The 15,975-nt window shown below is 39.1% G+C and overlaps 1 protein-coding gene across 10 annotated transcripts in view; it reads left to right on the forward strand.

Moving 5' to 3' along the window:
• Positions 1-5,738, forward strand: part of MBD5 (methyl-CpG binding domain protein 5) — a 251,076-nt gene extending 245,338 nt beyond the window's left edge. For all 10 annotated transcript variants that reach the window (XM_075933338.1, XM_075933341.1, XM_075933339.1 and 7 more), the window contains 2 exons: positions 1,398-1,473; positions 3,581-5,738. In XM_075933338.1, the coding sequence (XP_075789453.1) occupies positions 1,398-1,473; positions 3,581-3,652 (148 nt within the window). In that variant the 3' untranslated portion in view covers positions 3,653-5,738. The remainder of the gene's footprint in view (positions 1-1,397; positions 1,474-3,580) is intronic.
• The last annotated feature ends 10,237 nt before the right edge of the window (positions 5,739-15,975 follow it).

Below are 15,975 nucleotides of genomic sequence, written 5' to 3' on the forward strand. Positions count from 1 at the left end.
CCAAATCTGTTTACGCTGACAGGGTCTCTCCTTCTAACTGAGTTTAAAACAGTCTGGCTTTTCTGCATTGTGCATTCCCACAAAAACTGCAAGCATTGGTGGTCATATCTTACAATTCCTGCATTTACTCTTCACACAGTTTGTAACCCCACAACAGCCAAGTAGGTTACAATGAGCAATACACCTTCTAAATAATAGTTGATTATCAAACAGGCCTAAGGAAGCTGAATGAAGTGAATTTACATAACCATACCCAGGATTTCTTTCCCATTCCAGCCTGAACTGTATTTACATAACTGTTGAATACCTAGTAGGTCTAAGCAAATTTAGTGGACATACATACCACACCCAGAATTCCTTTCCCATTCCAGCTGGCTGTAATGGAAGCATTGATTCAGACCCTCCTTACACTTTTTTGAAGTACTTTTTGATAATTAGATACTTCCAGGAGTGCCAGTCACCAAGCCACATAAATATGACCCAGAATGCTGATTGTGGTGTTTAAAATGGAAAACTGCTTTTAATAAGTATAATGCGCACAAACTGAATCAGTGAGCATATTGTGGAAGTGAATTAAGATACGCAGTGCAGGCAGCAGTGTATGTGACTGTCACAATTCAGAGGGACAATTGACTTCTCTACTACTGCTAAATAAAGGTAGAGAGACTGCAGGCTTGAGCTGCAGGTATTTGGAGAAAGATAGAAACTTAGCAGAACAGTGTCATTCTCCAGGTGGAAATGACAAGCCTGTATTATTTTTTCAGCAGCCCTCTTATGAAGTACTAATAGCCTCCAGCTAGAGTAAATGCAGTGTGGGAGGCAGGCCAGCATTAAGGGTTAGTCAGATATTCTCTTTGAAGTAGCTCGGAAAAACCTTAATCTGAAGGGAATGTCAGTCCTTTGGCATGCATAATAACTGCTCAGGGTCAAGTTCATGAAAGAGAATATCTTCTGTACTACCTATTGCTCTCCTAACAAAACTAAAACAAAAAAACAAATTTTAATTGGTAGCTAATTCAAATAGTTCAAAATGCTACACTTTCCATTTAGAAGCAGAAAATCGATATAGTGATGATATAATGTACTTTTGTATTCTGTATATAAATACGTTTTTTCCTGTGGAGATTTCCTGTTTAATTTATAAAAGTCTTATCTTTACATATTAAATTAATAAAACAAAGTGCTAACACTTAATTTAAAAGTGAACACATGAATAGGTGTGCTTTTGTGATTTGCACAAATGGTTCCTTGGCTGCCAATGGGAGATCTGTGTAGTGAATTAAGTAAGTTGAATGTGATCTGTTTTTGTATGTACTGTATTTTGATTATCAGCAGTTTTTGAAAATGGGGTATTTCCATTGTAAACAATCATGGACAGTAATTTTTTTTCATTCTAGAAGCGGAAAGCTAAATAACCATTTAGAAGCTGCTATACACGAGGCCATGAGTGAACTGGACAAAATGTCTGGGAATGTAAGTTCCTTTGTTTTTAGTTATATAGTATTTATTTTCATACATTTATGAAATGGGTTTTTCCATTTTATGGCATTTTCAAGCAAACTCTTTTTGTATTATTAAGTTTTTAAATAATAACATTGAAAAAGATGTATAATTTCAGTTAGATTGTGATTACTCTGCATTATTCCTCTCCACCCAGAGTAACTATTGGATACTTATCTTTTATGTGTGAGATCTACCTATATTTTGAACAGACCCTGTACTCCCACGACTACCCCTGGCGTTTTGCCTGAGTAAGGAATCCAAGAATCAGACCCATCTTGTCCAAGTTTGCAACAGCATTAAAAAATCTTATGACTGTAACACTACAATGAATAATCTTCATCTAAAACAAAATAGAAAATATAAGAAGCAAATTAAGATGAATAAACTCAAAACCTAACTATGCTTGTTTTACTTTTTGTTTTCACTTTTACTTTGTGGCATACAGACAAAATAAATTTCTAATAATGTTAATACACTTTTAAAATGTATTTGGAATTTTGTTATACTCTTGTTATCACAGAAGTCATGCAAATTATTAAAAACCATTACAATACATTAAAAATACTCAAAACTTCTAATTAGTATTTTTATAAGTATTAATGGTTTTAACTATTAAAATAAAATTAATTTTTCCCCTGATATTATAAACCTCAACCCTGCAAAGACTCATGTACATATTTAACTTTACACAACCAAAAAGATTTAAATGGGACTATTTATGGTGTGTGAAAATAAGCATATGCAGAAATCTTTGCGAGATTTGCACCTTAGACATGGTTTTAGTACTATCTGGAATACTGTCTATATCTCTTGCTGTCTGCTTTGAATTGTTGATGAAACTGAACCTTTTGATTATTAGCTTTATTAATAGAGAATTATGGGTTTTCATCTATAGTAAATTTTAAATATATAATATGATTGACATAGACTATAACTGATACTAGCAATAACATCTGTAAGATGAAATTCTAGCTGAATTGAAGAATTTGATGGTGACATAAGGACATTTTTTTCATATGATTCAAGGATTTGTAATTTTTGATTAATAGTTATCTGTAACCTACTGATTGCTTTTTTTCCAAAATACACAGCCTCAATTCTACCAACAGATGGTGGTGGTATTCCATGTAAAACAGCCGTACATTGTTTTGCATTCCATCTCTTGTAGCAGTGTTAAAAATGTTTTTAATGGTTTTATATGATCATGATCTTTCCTCCCAGCTTTTGAATGGAAAATAATTGATGATTAAAAACATTTTCACTTGATAAATAATCTACAGATCAACCTGAAATTTATGATAATGGATGAAAATAGTTGGCTGAAAATGGTTTATTCCTTAAATTCTGGTCTCTGGGGCTCTGTCTACACTGCAGAGCCATTTTGGGATACTGAAAGTATCCCGAAATAGCTCTTTCACATCTTTTGAGCATGCTTGTTATTTCGAAATATAACGGGCTCACTATTCCAATGTCCCTGTAAGCCTCGTTTCACAAGGGTTAAGGGACGTTTTGGAATATCGCTTTATTTTGAAATTTGACTCTGTTAGATAGCACCACATTTCGAAATAAGCTATTTTGAAATTACCTCAAAATAAGCTACACAATTCACATAGTGCAAATTGCGTAGCTTATTTTGAGGTAAGGGTGTCATGTAGATGCAGTGATGGCCAGAGCCCCGGACCCTTTAAGTTGCTGGGCCGTGCACTCCAAGCAGTGCTAAAGGCTGAAAGGAGTGCACTGCACTCCAGTCAGCGCTGAGGGCTGGCAGGCCTTGGCCCGAACCCTTCTGGGAACGTGAAGCTGGGGGACCTCCCCATACTGTCCAGGGGCCCACAGAGTTCTGTTTGCTCTGCTGTTGTTATTGTTTTGTGTTTCAGTTCTTTGTACAGTGATGGAAGTAGTATTTTTCTCCTGAAATTAATGTTCTTGAATTTACTTCTAATTCTGGTTTTAATCTGAAAATTACAAGCTGTATCACTTGGAGAGCATAATAACTTTTCAAGCAATACTATAGTTTATTGATCACTAGCAGGTTCTCTAATTTCTGTGCTAAACTTTCCATTTATTTATTTTCTAGGTACACCAAATCCCACAGGGAGACAGACAGGTGAAGCCTCCAAAACCCAAGAGGAGGAAGATCTCTAGATAACATTGAATGTCTTTGTTTCTGATCCAGTACTTATCAAATTGAACATGCACATAAATCAGTATGTAGGTATCGATATAGATATTATATCAATATTTATATCAAGGACAGATAGATACCATCAAAGGGTGCTAAGCAAAATAGTGGTACAATATTTTTGGTGATCATGTGGGATAGTTAATGCTGGATAAACCAATCAGATTCCTTGAAAGATTACACTTAAAAATGTCAGATGATTACTGAATTTTTTCTATAATACTAAAATTGTGATTATAAAAATAGTCCAAATGTTTCTGATGAATTTTCATTGTGTATATAGCTAATACAGAATTTCATGGTGATATCTGAAATGTAAATATTGTACAATATTGTCATGTACAAGCGTACCTAATGCACACTTTATCTTTTATTGTACAAAAAAATAGTGTACAAAATTCTTTGGTTTCTATTGAGTACACATACAAGAGACTACCAGTGTAAAGTGATAAATAAAAAATACAGCCTAAATGCTTTTATATGATAATGTAAAAGATGCTGTTTTTGTATTTAACAGCAGAGAAAAGGCATGATTATGTAATACCTTAATTATGGCATACACTTCACACCACTGAGTGTTCATTTATATTGTCTGTTTCGAATGAACCTTGCCTGGAAGTACTGTACTCCATTCAGGTCTCTGTAGGAGAGTGCAAACTTGCAGATTCCTAAAGGGATGTGGGATCACAGGTCTAATTAAGAATTCAAAAGCTGCAACCACTGGTTGCATTTTATTTAGTTAAGTTTTAAAGTAGAGTGCTGTAGATTTTATTTTAAAAAAAGTTTAGATGAAATATTTTAGTTAGCCATTTCTGTAGTTGAAGTTTAATAGCCACCTTCTAAACTAAGCAATTTATACCGCCATTGACTTTGAATTCCCCCAAACCCTGTATTTGTTAACCTGGGGTTTTTAACCTGATTAAACATACTGTTTACATATATGGGGGAATGGCCCTATTTTAAAAATATGAGTGTTAATGTTGATTACAATTTGATCTTTCAGTGGAATAAAAGAGCATGCTCAACAGCATTCCTAAACAATAATTCTAGTATCCCTCATACAGTATTACTAAACTGAAAGTTAAAGGTGGCTAACAAAACTATTAGCAACAGTAATTTTATCAGTATTATGTAACATATCAGATTTATTTTATTTAAAAAGAATTATTTATACCATTAACAGATTCTTATATATATTAACGTGGCTGAAATATGCAGGTTAAATCTATTAACCAAATTATTTATGTTAAGTGAAAATGTGAAACATATGTAGAAAGGAAGTAATACACTACAGATATACAAGCCTAAAGCTGTCAGCCATTATAAAAGTAACAAAAAAAGTTAATAAGTGTAGCACAACATCATTTTTTTCATTGATGGTGGTGGTAGTACACCCTTCTTCTCAAAGTAAATTCTCATTTCTCCTTGCCTTTTTCCAAGATGGAGTCCGTAAGATGGACTTCTTCATCTGGGAACCACCACGTCTTTAACCTGAAATTCCTTTTTCTCTATAGCGGCAAATCTGCATCCTCTAGTTAAGACTGTTAGTAATCAGCATCTTCTGACGCTGATAACATTGCCACTCTATTGATAATCCCTGTTTGGCACTTGTACAGTGAATAACTATTCCTTTCCCCACTGACTTTCTCCAAAACCCAAACTCAATTATCTGTGTGACATGATTGAGATCCATTGGCCCAGAGGATAAAGAGACCTGAGGACATTTCCAAACTCAGTTTTCTTGTTCCACAGCACATAGCACTACAACTGGGTTAACCTGCTTTTTCATGTTTCATAGACAGCTCTTATTCTTTTCCCCCACCCCGACCTTATGGAATGCAATTAGCTACACTAAGCTACAGTGGCCTGGAGGCAGGAACCCATCCTTCCACTGGGTAGGTTCATTTGTCTTTTGTGTAATGGCGGGACAGCCTGCCATGGTCCTACATGCAAACTCATGTGAAGTGATCTTTTGTGTAGTTTAGTTAACACTTTTTGTTACAAGTTGATGTGTTTGTTATGTTTAAAGAGTTAATGTTGTCCATTTTTCGTATCAGCCTGCTTTTCTGCTGTTTTGTCTACATAGATGTTTTTATTCATAAATACATGCGTGTGTGTGTGTGTGTGTGCGCGCGTGTGTGTATGTTTATATTTAGTTTGGGTTTTTTTACCTTTTTCTTTTCGGTCTTAACACTGAGTTTGTATTGACCAACCCTTCTTTTGGCAGTTTAACTAATTAGGTTTGTACTTTCTCACCAATGTATACTTTACATTAGTAGACTATGTAAAGTATTTTTGTGCACTTGATTTCATTGGTTAATAATGGCATTGATGTGGGTGCTAGGCGTAGTTTGTTTCAGTCCATACAGATTTTTTTTTCTCTTTTAGAGTTTTTATGGTTTCATGTAAGCAGTTAATGTAAATATTGTGAGCATTACAGGTCATGCAGTGTTGTAACATTTTAAAAAATGTTGCACCTACTTTACAATTAAAAAACTGGTCACTCATACTTGAATTTTGCCCATAGAGCCATTTCTTTCTCTTTGCATTAAAGCATAATATACTTTTTTGATGGAGGCCCAGACCTTTCTACATTATTATTTTTTGTTTAATAAATCTATATTTTTTCTAATAGAAGACTTAAAATGAAAAAAAAATTAAAAATACTTTTTGCCTAGTTTCTAATTTAAGAGAGTACTCCTATATTTAGATTGTGACAAAATACCCCATTGTGGAAAGTGGAATAATATTTTAATTGGCATTAATTTGGCACAGTCATGTGACTCTGTGAACTTTAAGTGACTGCAAGTGAGCCCACAAGAGGAATTAGTTTTTAATTAGCTTAATTATTTAAACTTAGTATCATGCTTTGAGGCTGCAAAGTGCTAAGTAGTCTCATTATTTATGGTTAGTTTATTTATTGTGGTTTATTTATAAGTGGGCTGTAGTATGTCGAGTCATTTCACATATGATAAAAGTCCAGGGTATTATTCCTCTTTCTATCATGGTGCATTTTGTGAACACCAATTAAAGAAAAAATATTTCCATTAATTTCAATGGACTTCCTTTGTATTCTTGCTGCCGACAAAAAAGATATTGCTGGAATTAGCTATGAAAATAGCTTCCCCGTAGTCAAACAAACAAATAAAAAAACACATTTTCGATCTCCCAGATCTGTTATACTCAATCTAAGATTTAAAGTGGCTGTTCTTTTTTTTTTTTACATCAAATATTAAGTTATTTCCTAAATCATTTTTACAGAAAGTTTAGAAATAATGCACTATCATCTGAGTCCCAGAGTTTGATGAAATAGAGGAAATAGAGGGCTCGTGGTGGACTGAATTATCTTAGAAATACTACCTTTCTTAATTACAGTTTGTATTTTGCTATGTAGGGTTGTAATGTGAGAATTCCAGCAGAGCACTAGCAAAAAAATGCTTTTCTATTTAAAAAAAAATCCATTCTAGTCTTACTAAGAATTAGAAAAAAAATTAATATCAGTTTTGTAATTTTTGATAAAGTTGTCGATATGATTAAATCACCAAAAAAAAGTTACTGTGATGTTCTCTTCGGGGCAGGGACCATGTCTTCCTTTATGTTTATAAAATTCCTAGCCCAGTGAGACCCTAATCTTGTATGGGGTCACTGGTGCTATGTAGTATTAAATATTAGAGAATAATCTTACAGATAAGGAAAATACACAAAAGCAAGAGAATTCACAAATGAGAGTGAAAATTGAATTCCATCTGTTGTGCCCAGCTATTATCACACAGATGTAAAATCATCAAGGTAAGTTCAGAAAATAGATTGCCTGGTCAACCATTGGGTCTTTTATCTCCAAGCCTCCTCCCCCAAAACCAGGATATTAAGTCAAAATATACCTGCAGGTATAAAAAGAGGTTTTGGTTATTTTCCTTTTGCTGTGTTTTTAACAGTACTAACTGAAATCTTTAATTCACAATTCAGAATTCCCTCAGTATCTTCAACCAATAGGCATTAGCATCTGATCTGGTGTACTGGTAGAATACAAAACATATATAGACTCATGGTGTCAGAATTAGTGCAAACACAGTTCAACTCAATGGTGTTATTTACACAATGTGTCAGAAACAGACGTAAGCAGACCTTGTATGAAGAGTACTCCACAAGATCTCATCATAGAGTTCCACTGATCATCCAGGGATTTTGCATCGACTATTTGACTAGTCGATAGAGCGTTTCAACATCTGAAGTGTAGAACCAGCCCTAAGGTTGTTGCTTCACTTTGAAGGTCCACATGGAGCCTGAGATCAGCTGGGAACTCCCCTGTTGACCCCAGTCTCCGTGCAGCGTTGCCACTTTGAAACGCTGTGGGAACCCGGAGTCAGACTTCCTGTGACATTTCAAAGTGGCAGTGCCACGTGGAGCCCAGAGTCAGCCAGGGAGTCCGCAGCTGTTCCTGGGCTCCACGCAGCACTGCCTCTTTGAAATGCCAGGTGGATCCTGACACTGGGTTCCCTGCAGTGTTTCAAAGAGACAGTGCCGCATGGAGCACAGGGTCAGCTGGGATGTTGCTGCTTTGAAATGCTGGGAGGAGCCTGACGCCAGGCTCACCACGGCATTTCAGAGAGGCAGCGCTGGGCTCTGGCCCCAGGCTCTACACAGCACTGCAGGTTTGAAGTAGTCTCTCCTTGCCCTCCCCCCCGCTGCCTCTTTCTGATAGAAGCAGCAAAGGAGGGGGACTGGTATTTGCTTATCGGATAGTCGACTAGTCCTTCACATCCCTATTAGAAATACAACAGTTCTGCTTTTGTAATCTAAAGGCAAAGAGCCTGATTTTCAATGACGTGCACTTTGGTTAGTCATTTAGACTAGCATGCAAGGTAGTGTAGACCACACCCCAGTCAGAATGGTAGGATATTGCACTGATGTAAAAGAGTATACAAGCACTGTCAGGCCCAACCTCTTTGATCCTCCTTCTTCACCAAGCTTTATTTTATGTTGTTTGTTCATTTTGAGTAACGAGAACACCAAAAATGTATGGAAATGTTTCTTTTTTTCTTATATTTTTTCCCTTGAGTGCACAGACCAGAGTGGTCTTTCTCCTTTCAGGTGTAATACCTGTGAACTCAGCGCTTGTCTACACACTAAAGTTATTCTGGATAAGGAAGGATGTGAATTTAAAGCAGTTTTGGACAGAGGGACGTTTTCCATTTTAGCTTAATCCACTTTGGAAAAGGGATTATTTTTCCACACATAGAGTTATTAGAATATCTCTTCCAGAATAACTCCATGTATAGACAAACTTGAGAAGGATGGGTTCATGCTCATTCATCAGAATAGATCATCGATAGCTAAAGAAAATCACATACATACATTTTGGATTAACTGTTACTTTAAAAATCTTCAAGTAAAAACCCAAACCAAAGGATGTTGGAGTTGAATTCAGAGTCTGGGTCCAGATTTGAATAGCACTTATAAAACTTACAGTAACAAATACAAAGGTCTCCATTCCAAACATTTGTATAAGTCAAGGTCTGTCAATTAGTCACAGGGTTATTGGATGATGAGAAAAAATCCTACAGGTAAGTCCTAGTGATGTAGATTATTTAAGGGGCTAAAATTATAATTCTGTATTTATTTATGAATTCTTTCATCTAGAACCAGTAATGTCCATATTGCTGTGCAGACAGATAAGAATTCAGTGTTCCTTTCCTGAGGAAAGTGTTGGGTCAACAAAAGTTAAAATGGCAACAGAACATGGTGGTACAACAGCAGAGAGGACACAAACATATGGGAGACAGGAAAGATACTTTTGTCAAAATAATAATGATGATAACCTATCATTCAATGAGGTTCTGTTTCACATTTACCTGGGAATCTGAGAGGCAGTTTATAATCTGCATGACAAAGGAAGCTCACTGCACCAAGGCTGAGAGGGGTGATAGAAAGCTAGTCAAAATATAAGGTTCTTTTAGTTTTGCCCATATGGATGCTCCATTGTAGGTCTGCAGGTACCTCTACTGAGAGATTTTAGCACCACCTCTTCAGCCTGCATCTGGGATGCTGTGATCCCCAGTCTTCCTAATATGGTCACCTGTGGCTACTGGGATCTGTGGGCAGCCTACAGGCCCCACGCTTCTCAGGTATCTGGTATCTCCCACAGAAATTCCTGCAACAGTCTTCTACAGCCTCCAGAACCCCACAGAAGAAACTTCCTAGGAAAAGGAGGCCAGAATACAGATGGAAACTACTCCACTGACAAACAACTCCTCTTTCTCACCTGATTAGACAAAAAGAAGTATTTCTTCACACCATGCTCAGTCAACCTGTGGAACTCCTTGCCAGAGAACTGTGAAGACCAGGACTTTAACAGAGTTCAAAAAAGAACTCGATAAATACATGGAGGTTAGGTCCATCAATAGCTGTTAGCCAGCAGAGATAGGAATCATGTCCCTAGACTCTGTTTGTCAGAAGCTGGAAATGAGTGACAGGAGAGGGATCATTTGGTGATTCTCTGTTGTATTCATTCCCTGTGAAGAACCTAGCATTGGCCACTGTCAGAAGACAAGATAATAGGCTAGATGGACCTTTGGTCTGACCAAGTATGGCAGTTCTTATGTTATGTTCCATCATTAGTGGATGATTTCAAGCTTTACCAAGGTCTTACTAAAGAGGGTGGGTGAGGTTCTGCATATTCTCCTTCACAAAGTGAAAGGGTTACACCTCAAATTGTTGGACATGCTACAGACCTCTGCTGCCTCATCTAAGATTGTTTTAATTTCTAATTAACACCTTTAGGGTTGACAGGTTCTTTGTTCCAGGATCAGGCCCAGTATTCAATTATTCTATGGTTGGGAACCCAGATGTGCACAGTTGCAACACTCACACTATAGAAACTCTTGTATATTTACAAATAGAGTTTATTAATATAGTTAGTACTGTCACAAACACCCCAGTTTCATAAGATAGGGAATGTACATCCATATTTCCATACCGTATACTTACATCATTCCTTCTAGAACAATCTTAGGTGTTAGCCCATCATCTTTCTCATTACCTTCACCTTCCCCATCATCATCTGGGGCATCATTCTGGCCCTTCCAAGGACTGCATCTTCTCCTCCCTCTCGCCCCTAAGCTGGGGTCCCACTTTTATACTATCTGACACTGACGTGTTTGATGCATATTCAATAGGGGATATTGCTAATGTTGAAGTGTTCTTTTCCTATAGGTCAATGTATCATTGCTCTCAACTTATTATCATATACGTCAATGCGTTACCATGGGCCTTTGTGGTCATTTATCACGTCCTGTGTCCTGATTACTTCAGCTCAGTCTGAACCAGTAATTTTGGGACTTTTTATATAATAATACATCTGCTGAGTCTGAGGGTATTTTCTCTACCATCCTATGTGGGTGAAAGGTCCCAGGTATAAGTTCTCCTTTTCAGTCCAGGGAAGCTCTAAATATGACCTGTGTCTGGGTGAGATCAGTGTTTCAAGCATAGAAATCTCCTAACCTTAGCTTCTGCTGATCTTGTAAATGGCCTTTCACAGTCTTTAGCAGATTTTGTACATTACAGCTCTTAACTATTACCTCTATACTAAATCTACCCATTAATATATTAATGAATTAATCTAAATCAACATAACCATATTATTAGCATGATAGGCAAGTAATGTGATAGACTACACATCTTACTCTTAGAGAATTTCCCTGCCAGTCAACAAAGCACTTTTAGACTTTGCCAAGATAATCTAGTGAACGTCAGCCTCTATTGCTCCAGCATATAAGAGGGAAAGCAAAAAGTATTACATGCTCCATAAGGAGGTAGATTTTCTTTTCATGCATCCTCAGCCTAACTCTGTCATGGATTATGTTAACATCACACCAAAGCCACCCTCTGTGTAGACTGGAAAAAGTTTGACCTGTTTGGGAGGAAGACATACTCATTGGTGACTTTAAAAAGCAGGATTTCAAATTAACAAGCTCTAATTGTCAACGTTGTCTAATTGTCTAATATGCGAAACTCAACGTTTTTGACTGCTTGCTAGAAGCACAAAAGGAACTGTTTTAAGCCATTATCCATCAGTGCCAGTTGGTAGTGAGAACAGTACTACAGACTGCACTGGATACACTGGAGGCAATGGCGATTTAGCCTGAGTGGTGGTGATATTGAGGCGCATCCTGTTATACTTATCAGGGTTGCCAAAGAAAGTGCAGATGATGGTTGAGAACCTCCCATTCGAAGGACCCGATCCTCAACTTCTTAACCCTTGTCTTCAAAACACCAGTTTTGATGTGTTGGTCAAGGCCCTGGGTATCCACTCCTTGCAACTACAACATATAGACCTTTCACATCCCTTCAGAAGTTGCCTGAGCCTTCCTCAGGAGTTTGGAAGAACACTACATCTAAGAATGGGTCTTGGAGATTATTTTGAAGGATTACTCTTATTTACTTCATGTCCCTTTCCTTCCACACACCCTCCCTCCCCATTCCTTTCTGGGACCCTTTTTATTCCTGATATTTCCTGATCCCCAAAAGAAAGAGAAGTTGGAGACCAATAGAAACACATGCTGTCAGCTGTGGGTGCTCTGCCAATCAGCTGGGAGTCACCAGAATCTCTCTTGGGCATCCGCCCAAGCACTCATCTTACAGGGAACACTTTTGGAGACCCATATTTGATCTAAGGGTACTAAATATATATGTGAAGGCACAGAAGTTGAAGATGGTCACAGTAGTACCCATTATTTCATCACTGGAACAAGGAGATTGATTCTCGGCCCTCAATCTATAAGATGCCTACTTCCACCTCTTAATCTAACTGTCTCACAGACATTCTTCCAATTTACCTTTGAGCAAAATCACTATCAGTACAAAGTGCTCCCATTCAACCTCTCATCCATCCCCAGGTTATTCTCCATGGTCCTCTCCATCATATGAACAGTAGGTATTATTTAGCCATTCCTGGACAATTGCCTTCTAAAGGCTCATTCCTTCCAAGATGCTCCATCAGCTACCCAGAGAGCTATGCACATACTTGCACAACTAGAGATCCAGCTTGTTAATAACCTCAGTACAATGTCTGGAGTTTAATGTGGCCAAACTTGAGTCAGTACAAGAGAGAACATTCCTCATGCTGCACAGATTCAAAATCCTGATGAGTCTCGGAGACAGGCCAGCCCACAAACACAGGCTAGGAATTGCCTCCAACTTCTCAGTAGATGGTGGCATGCACATTTGTTTTTATATAAGGTGTTTTCAAATATAGCTCAGCTTTGTTTAGTCTCCTAACAAGAACAGGCTAAAATAGCTGCTATTCATGCCTTCCAGGGTCTAACACTCCATGAACTGGTGGAAAGAACCAGCCAGCATGCATGCAGGCATTCCATTCAAACAACCCCCATCAACACTGATTCTAACAGCAAATGCCTCTGTGATAGGCTGGGGAGCCCATTTAAATGACTGCAAAGCGGCAAGTGATCTCCCAAGGAAGTGGTTCTCCATATCAATCTTTTGGAATTGAGCAGTCAGAAATGCCTGTGCATGCTTTCTCCAACTAATCATGGATACACATAAGGATATCATGACAGACAACAACATGTGCATGTTTTACATAAATCGCCAAGGGGGCTCTACAGCACTCTCCCTTTGCATGGAAGCATTGAGCCTTGCAATTGCTGCATCTGATACAATGTACTCCATTTTAGGTGCTTATCTGCCAGGGATACAGGACATGACAGCTGACAGTTTCAGGTGAAATTTTTCATACCATCAAAACTGGGATATGAACCCAGCAATGCTTCATTAGGCCATTATCCTGTCTTCCCACAGTGGCCATTGCTAGGTTCATCAGAGGGAATGAACACAACAGGTATTTGACCTGTGGTCTGGTCTCCCTGGCGGTGAGGTGGCCTAGTGGTTAGGAACCGGAATTAGCCAGCAGAAAAGGGTGCACTGCTGGTGCTCCAGCCTAGAAACTCCAGCCATTATATTAGCATAGTCCTTAAGTTTGGGGCATAATTTCCCCCCCTACTTAGGGTTCTAACAGGTTTCCCCCCTTTGTCCCAGAGGGTGGAATTGGAGACTACTTCCTCCTTTGGCTGCCCAAACGGACAGGCTTTGGTTCCTGTCCTTCAGACAGCAAATTGCACATTTGTCTCCTTGCTGGTCAGCCCCTAACTGAGCCAGGCTCCTTCCTTTTATTGTTCCTCTAGGCCTGGCATTGGCTACAGGTAAAGTGGGGTGTGGCTAGCCAGTCCCTCTTTTCTTCGATCCCTCACATCAGTGTCCCAATTTTTTACTGTTTATTGATCTCACACCTGACTGTCATTTTTAGTATATTCTTTCCTTGCCCAATATTGTTTTCATACTACAGTAAACTTCCGATAATCCGGCACCTTTAGGACCCAGGGGGTGCCGGATTATCAGATATGCCAGACTACCGGAAGGGGGGGCTATGAGGGGTCTAGGATGGTCAGTTTCAGCAGCAGCTGAATCGGGACGCCTGCGGCAGAGCAGTTGGGGTGCTGCCGGGTTGGTCCGGTAGCGCCGCCCCTTGGCGCTGCAAGATCAACCCAGCAGCACCTCAGTTGCTCTTGGGGATGCCTGAGGCAGAGCAGCTGGGGTGCTGCCAGGTTGGTCCCACAGCGTCAAGGGGCGGCGCTACCAGACCAACCCAGCAGCACCCCAGCTGCTCTGCCACAGGCGTTCCCAAGTCAGCCGCTGCTGAAACTGACTAGAAGCTGACTCCGGGAAGCCAGGGGCAGAGCAGCTCTGCCTCGGGCTTCCCGGAGTCAGCTGCTGGTCAGTTGCAGCGGCGGCTGAATCAGGGACAGCTGGGGTGCTGCCGGGTTGGTCCCGCAGCACCGAGAGGCAGCGCTACGGGACCTACCAGCAGCACTCCAGCTGCTCTGCCCCCGGTCAGCGGCTGAATCGGAGGAGCCAGGGGAAGAGCAGCTCCAATGGTCTGGCTGCCCGGAGCACTTCCAGATGCTGGACCAGTGGAGTTTTACTGTAGTTACTTATTTTTTAAAAAAAATCTTGCATCCTTAACATTCTGCCTACTAGGTATGTTTTCTCTATGTGCTTCCCACTGCATCTATTCTCAATTACAAATATAAATGTTTTGCAAATCCTTAACTAGTTTCATATCTAATTCCAAAACTAATTTAAAAGGTGAGGAAAAGAATATAAAGAATAGTCTTTTTTTTCCAATAATAGTAAAAAGCCATGATATCCATTCAGTCTCCCTGTGGATGGAGAAATAAACAGAAGTGGTCCAGTAATGGATGTAGAGAGAATAGATAATAAAAATGTGTTGGGTTCATCTTAGTGTTACATGCTCAAAAGAAAATGTGGGAGTAACATCTGTAGCCAAGTGCACATTCGTTCCAACTGCAGAATATTTTCTCCATTCTAAAGATAGTGGGAAATAACATCTGTAAGAGGACAGAGAAATGAGCACCGGATGAAGCTCTAGTAACCCCAGTTGACACTGGTTCCTTCCATGCCATTCAGAGGGACCCTAGTTTTCTATGTGAGAATAAGGTGTGCAGTGAGAGGAAATTCTGAAATGAGACTTACTGAGGGCCTGAGAACATAATCATTGATGCCATCAAAAAGATTTCCACTGACTTGACTCTGAATTATGCAGTCAACATGAGTAGGAGCTGAGCCCTCCCCACAGCACCCACACCCCATGGAAAGTTGGGGGGGTCTAAGGATATCCAGAGAAGCAGCAAGCAAAACAGGGTTCTGAACTTGAGTTCCCACCTCCCAGATGAGGACACTAAACACTTAGGTTACGTCTTCACAGCCAGTTCTCCTAGCAGACAATATGCTAATGAGGGACTCATTAGTATAAGTCACAATCTCATTAGCATATTTTCTGCCGTTTCTGTTTGTGCAAGGGGTTTTTATGCAAAAAGAAGCAGTGTGGACTTTTTTTTTGCGCAAAACCCCTGTTTTGCGCAAGATCCTTATGCCTGTCCAGGATACATCTACATCACAGCGGAAGATCGAAGCTGCCACCATCAATCTTCCAGAGTTTGAATTAGCGAGGTCTAGTTAAGACAGATAATTTGAACTGAGAGGGGTGCTCTGGGTCGGTGCCAGTAACTTAGCTTTCACAAGGAGTAAGGAAAGTCGAAGGACAAGTATTCTTCCTTTGATTTCTTCCAGTGTAGACAGCACCAAAAGCCAAGTTTAGCTACTTTGACTTCAGCTTCGCAATTAATGTAGTTGAAGTCGTGAATCTTAATTCGACTTTGTCCTGTAGTGTAGATGTACCCTAAGTTAATTTGTGG

Source organism: Pelodiscus sinensis, chromosome 7 (assembly GCF_049634645.1).
Source record: "Pelodiscus sinensis isolate JC-2024 chromosome 7, ASM4963464v1, whole genome shotgun sequence".
Taxonomy (NCBI): domain Eukaryota; kingdom Metazoa; phylum Chordata; order Testudines; family Trionychidae; genus Pelodiscus; species Pelodiscus sinensis.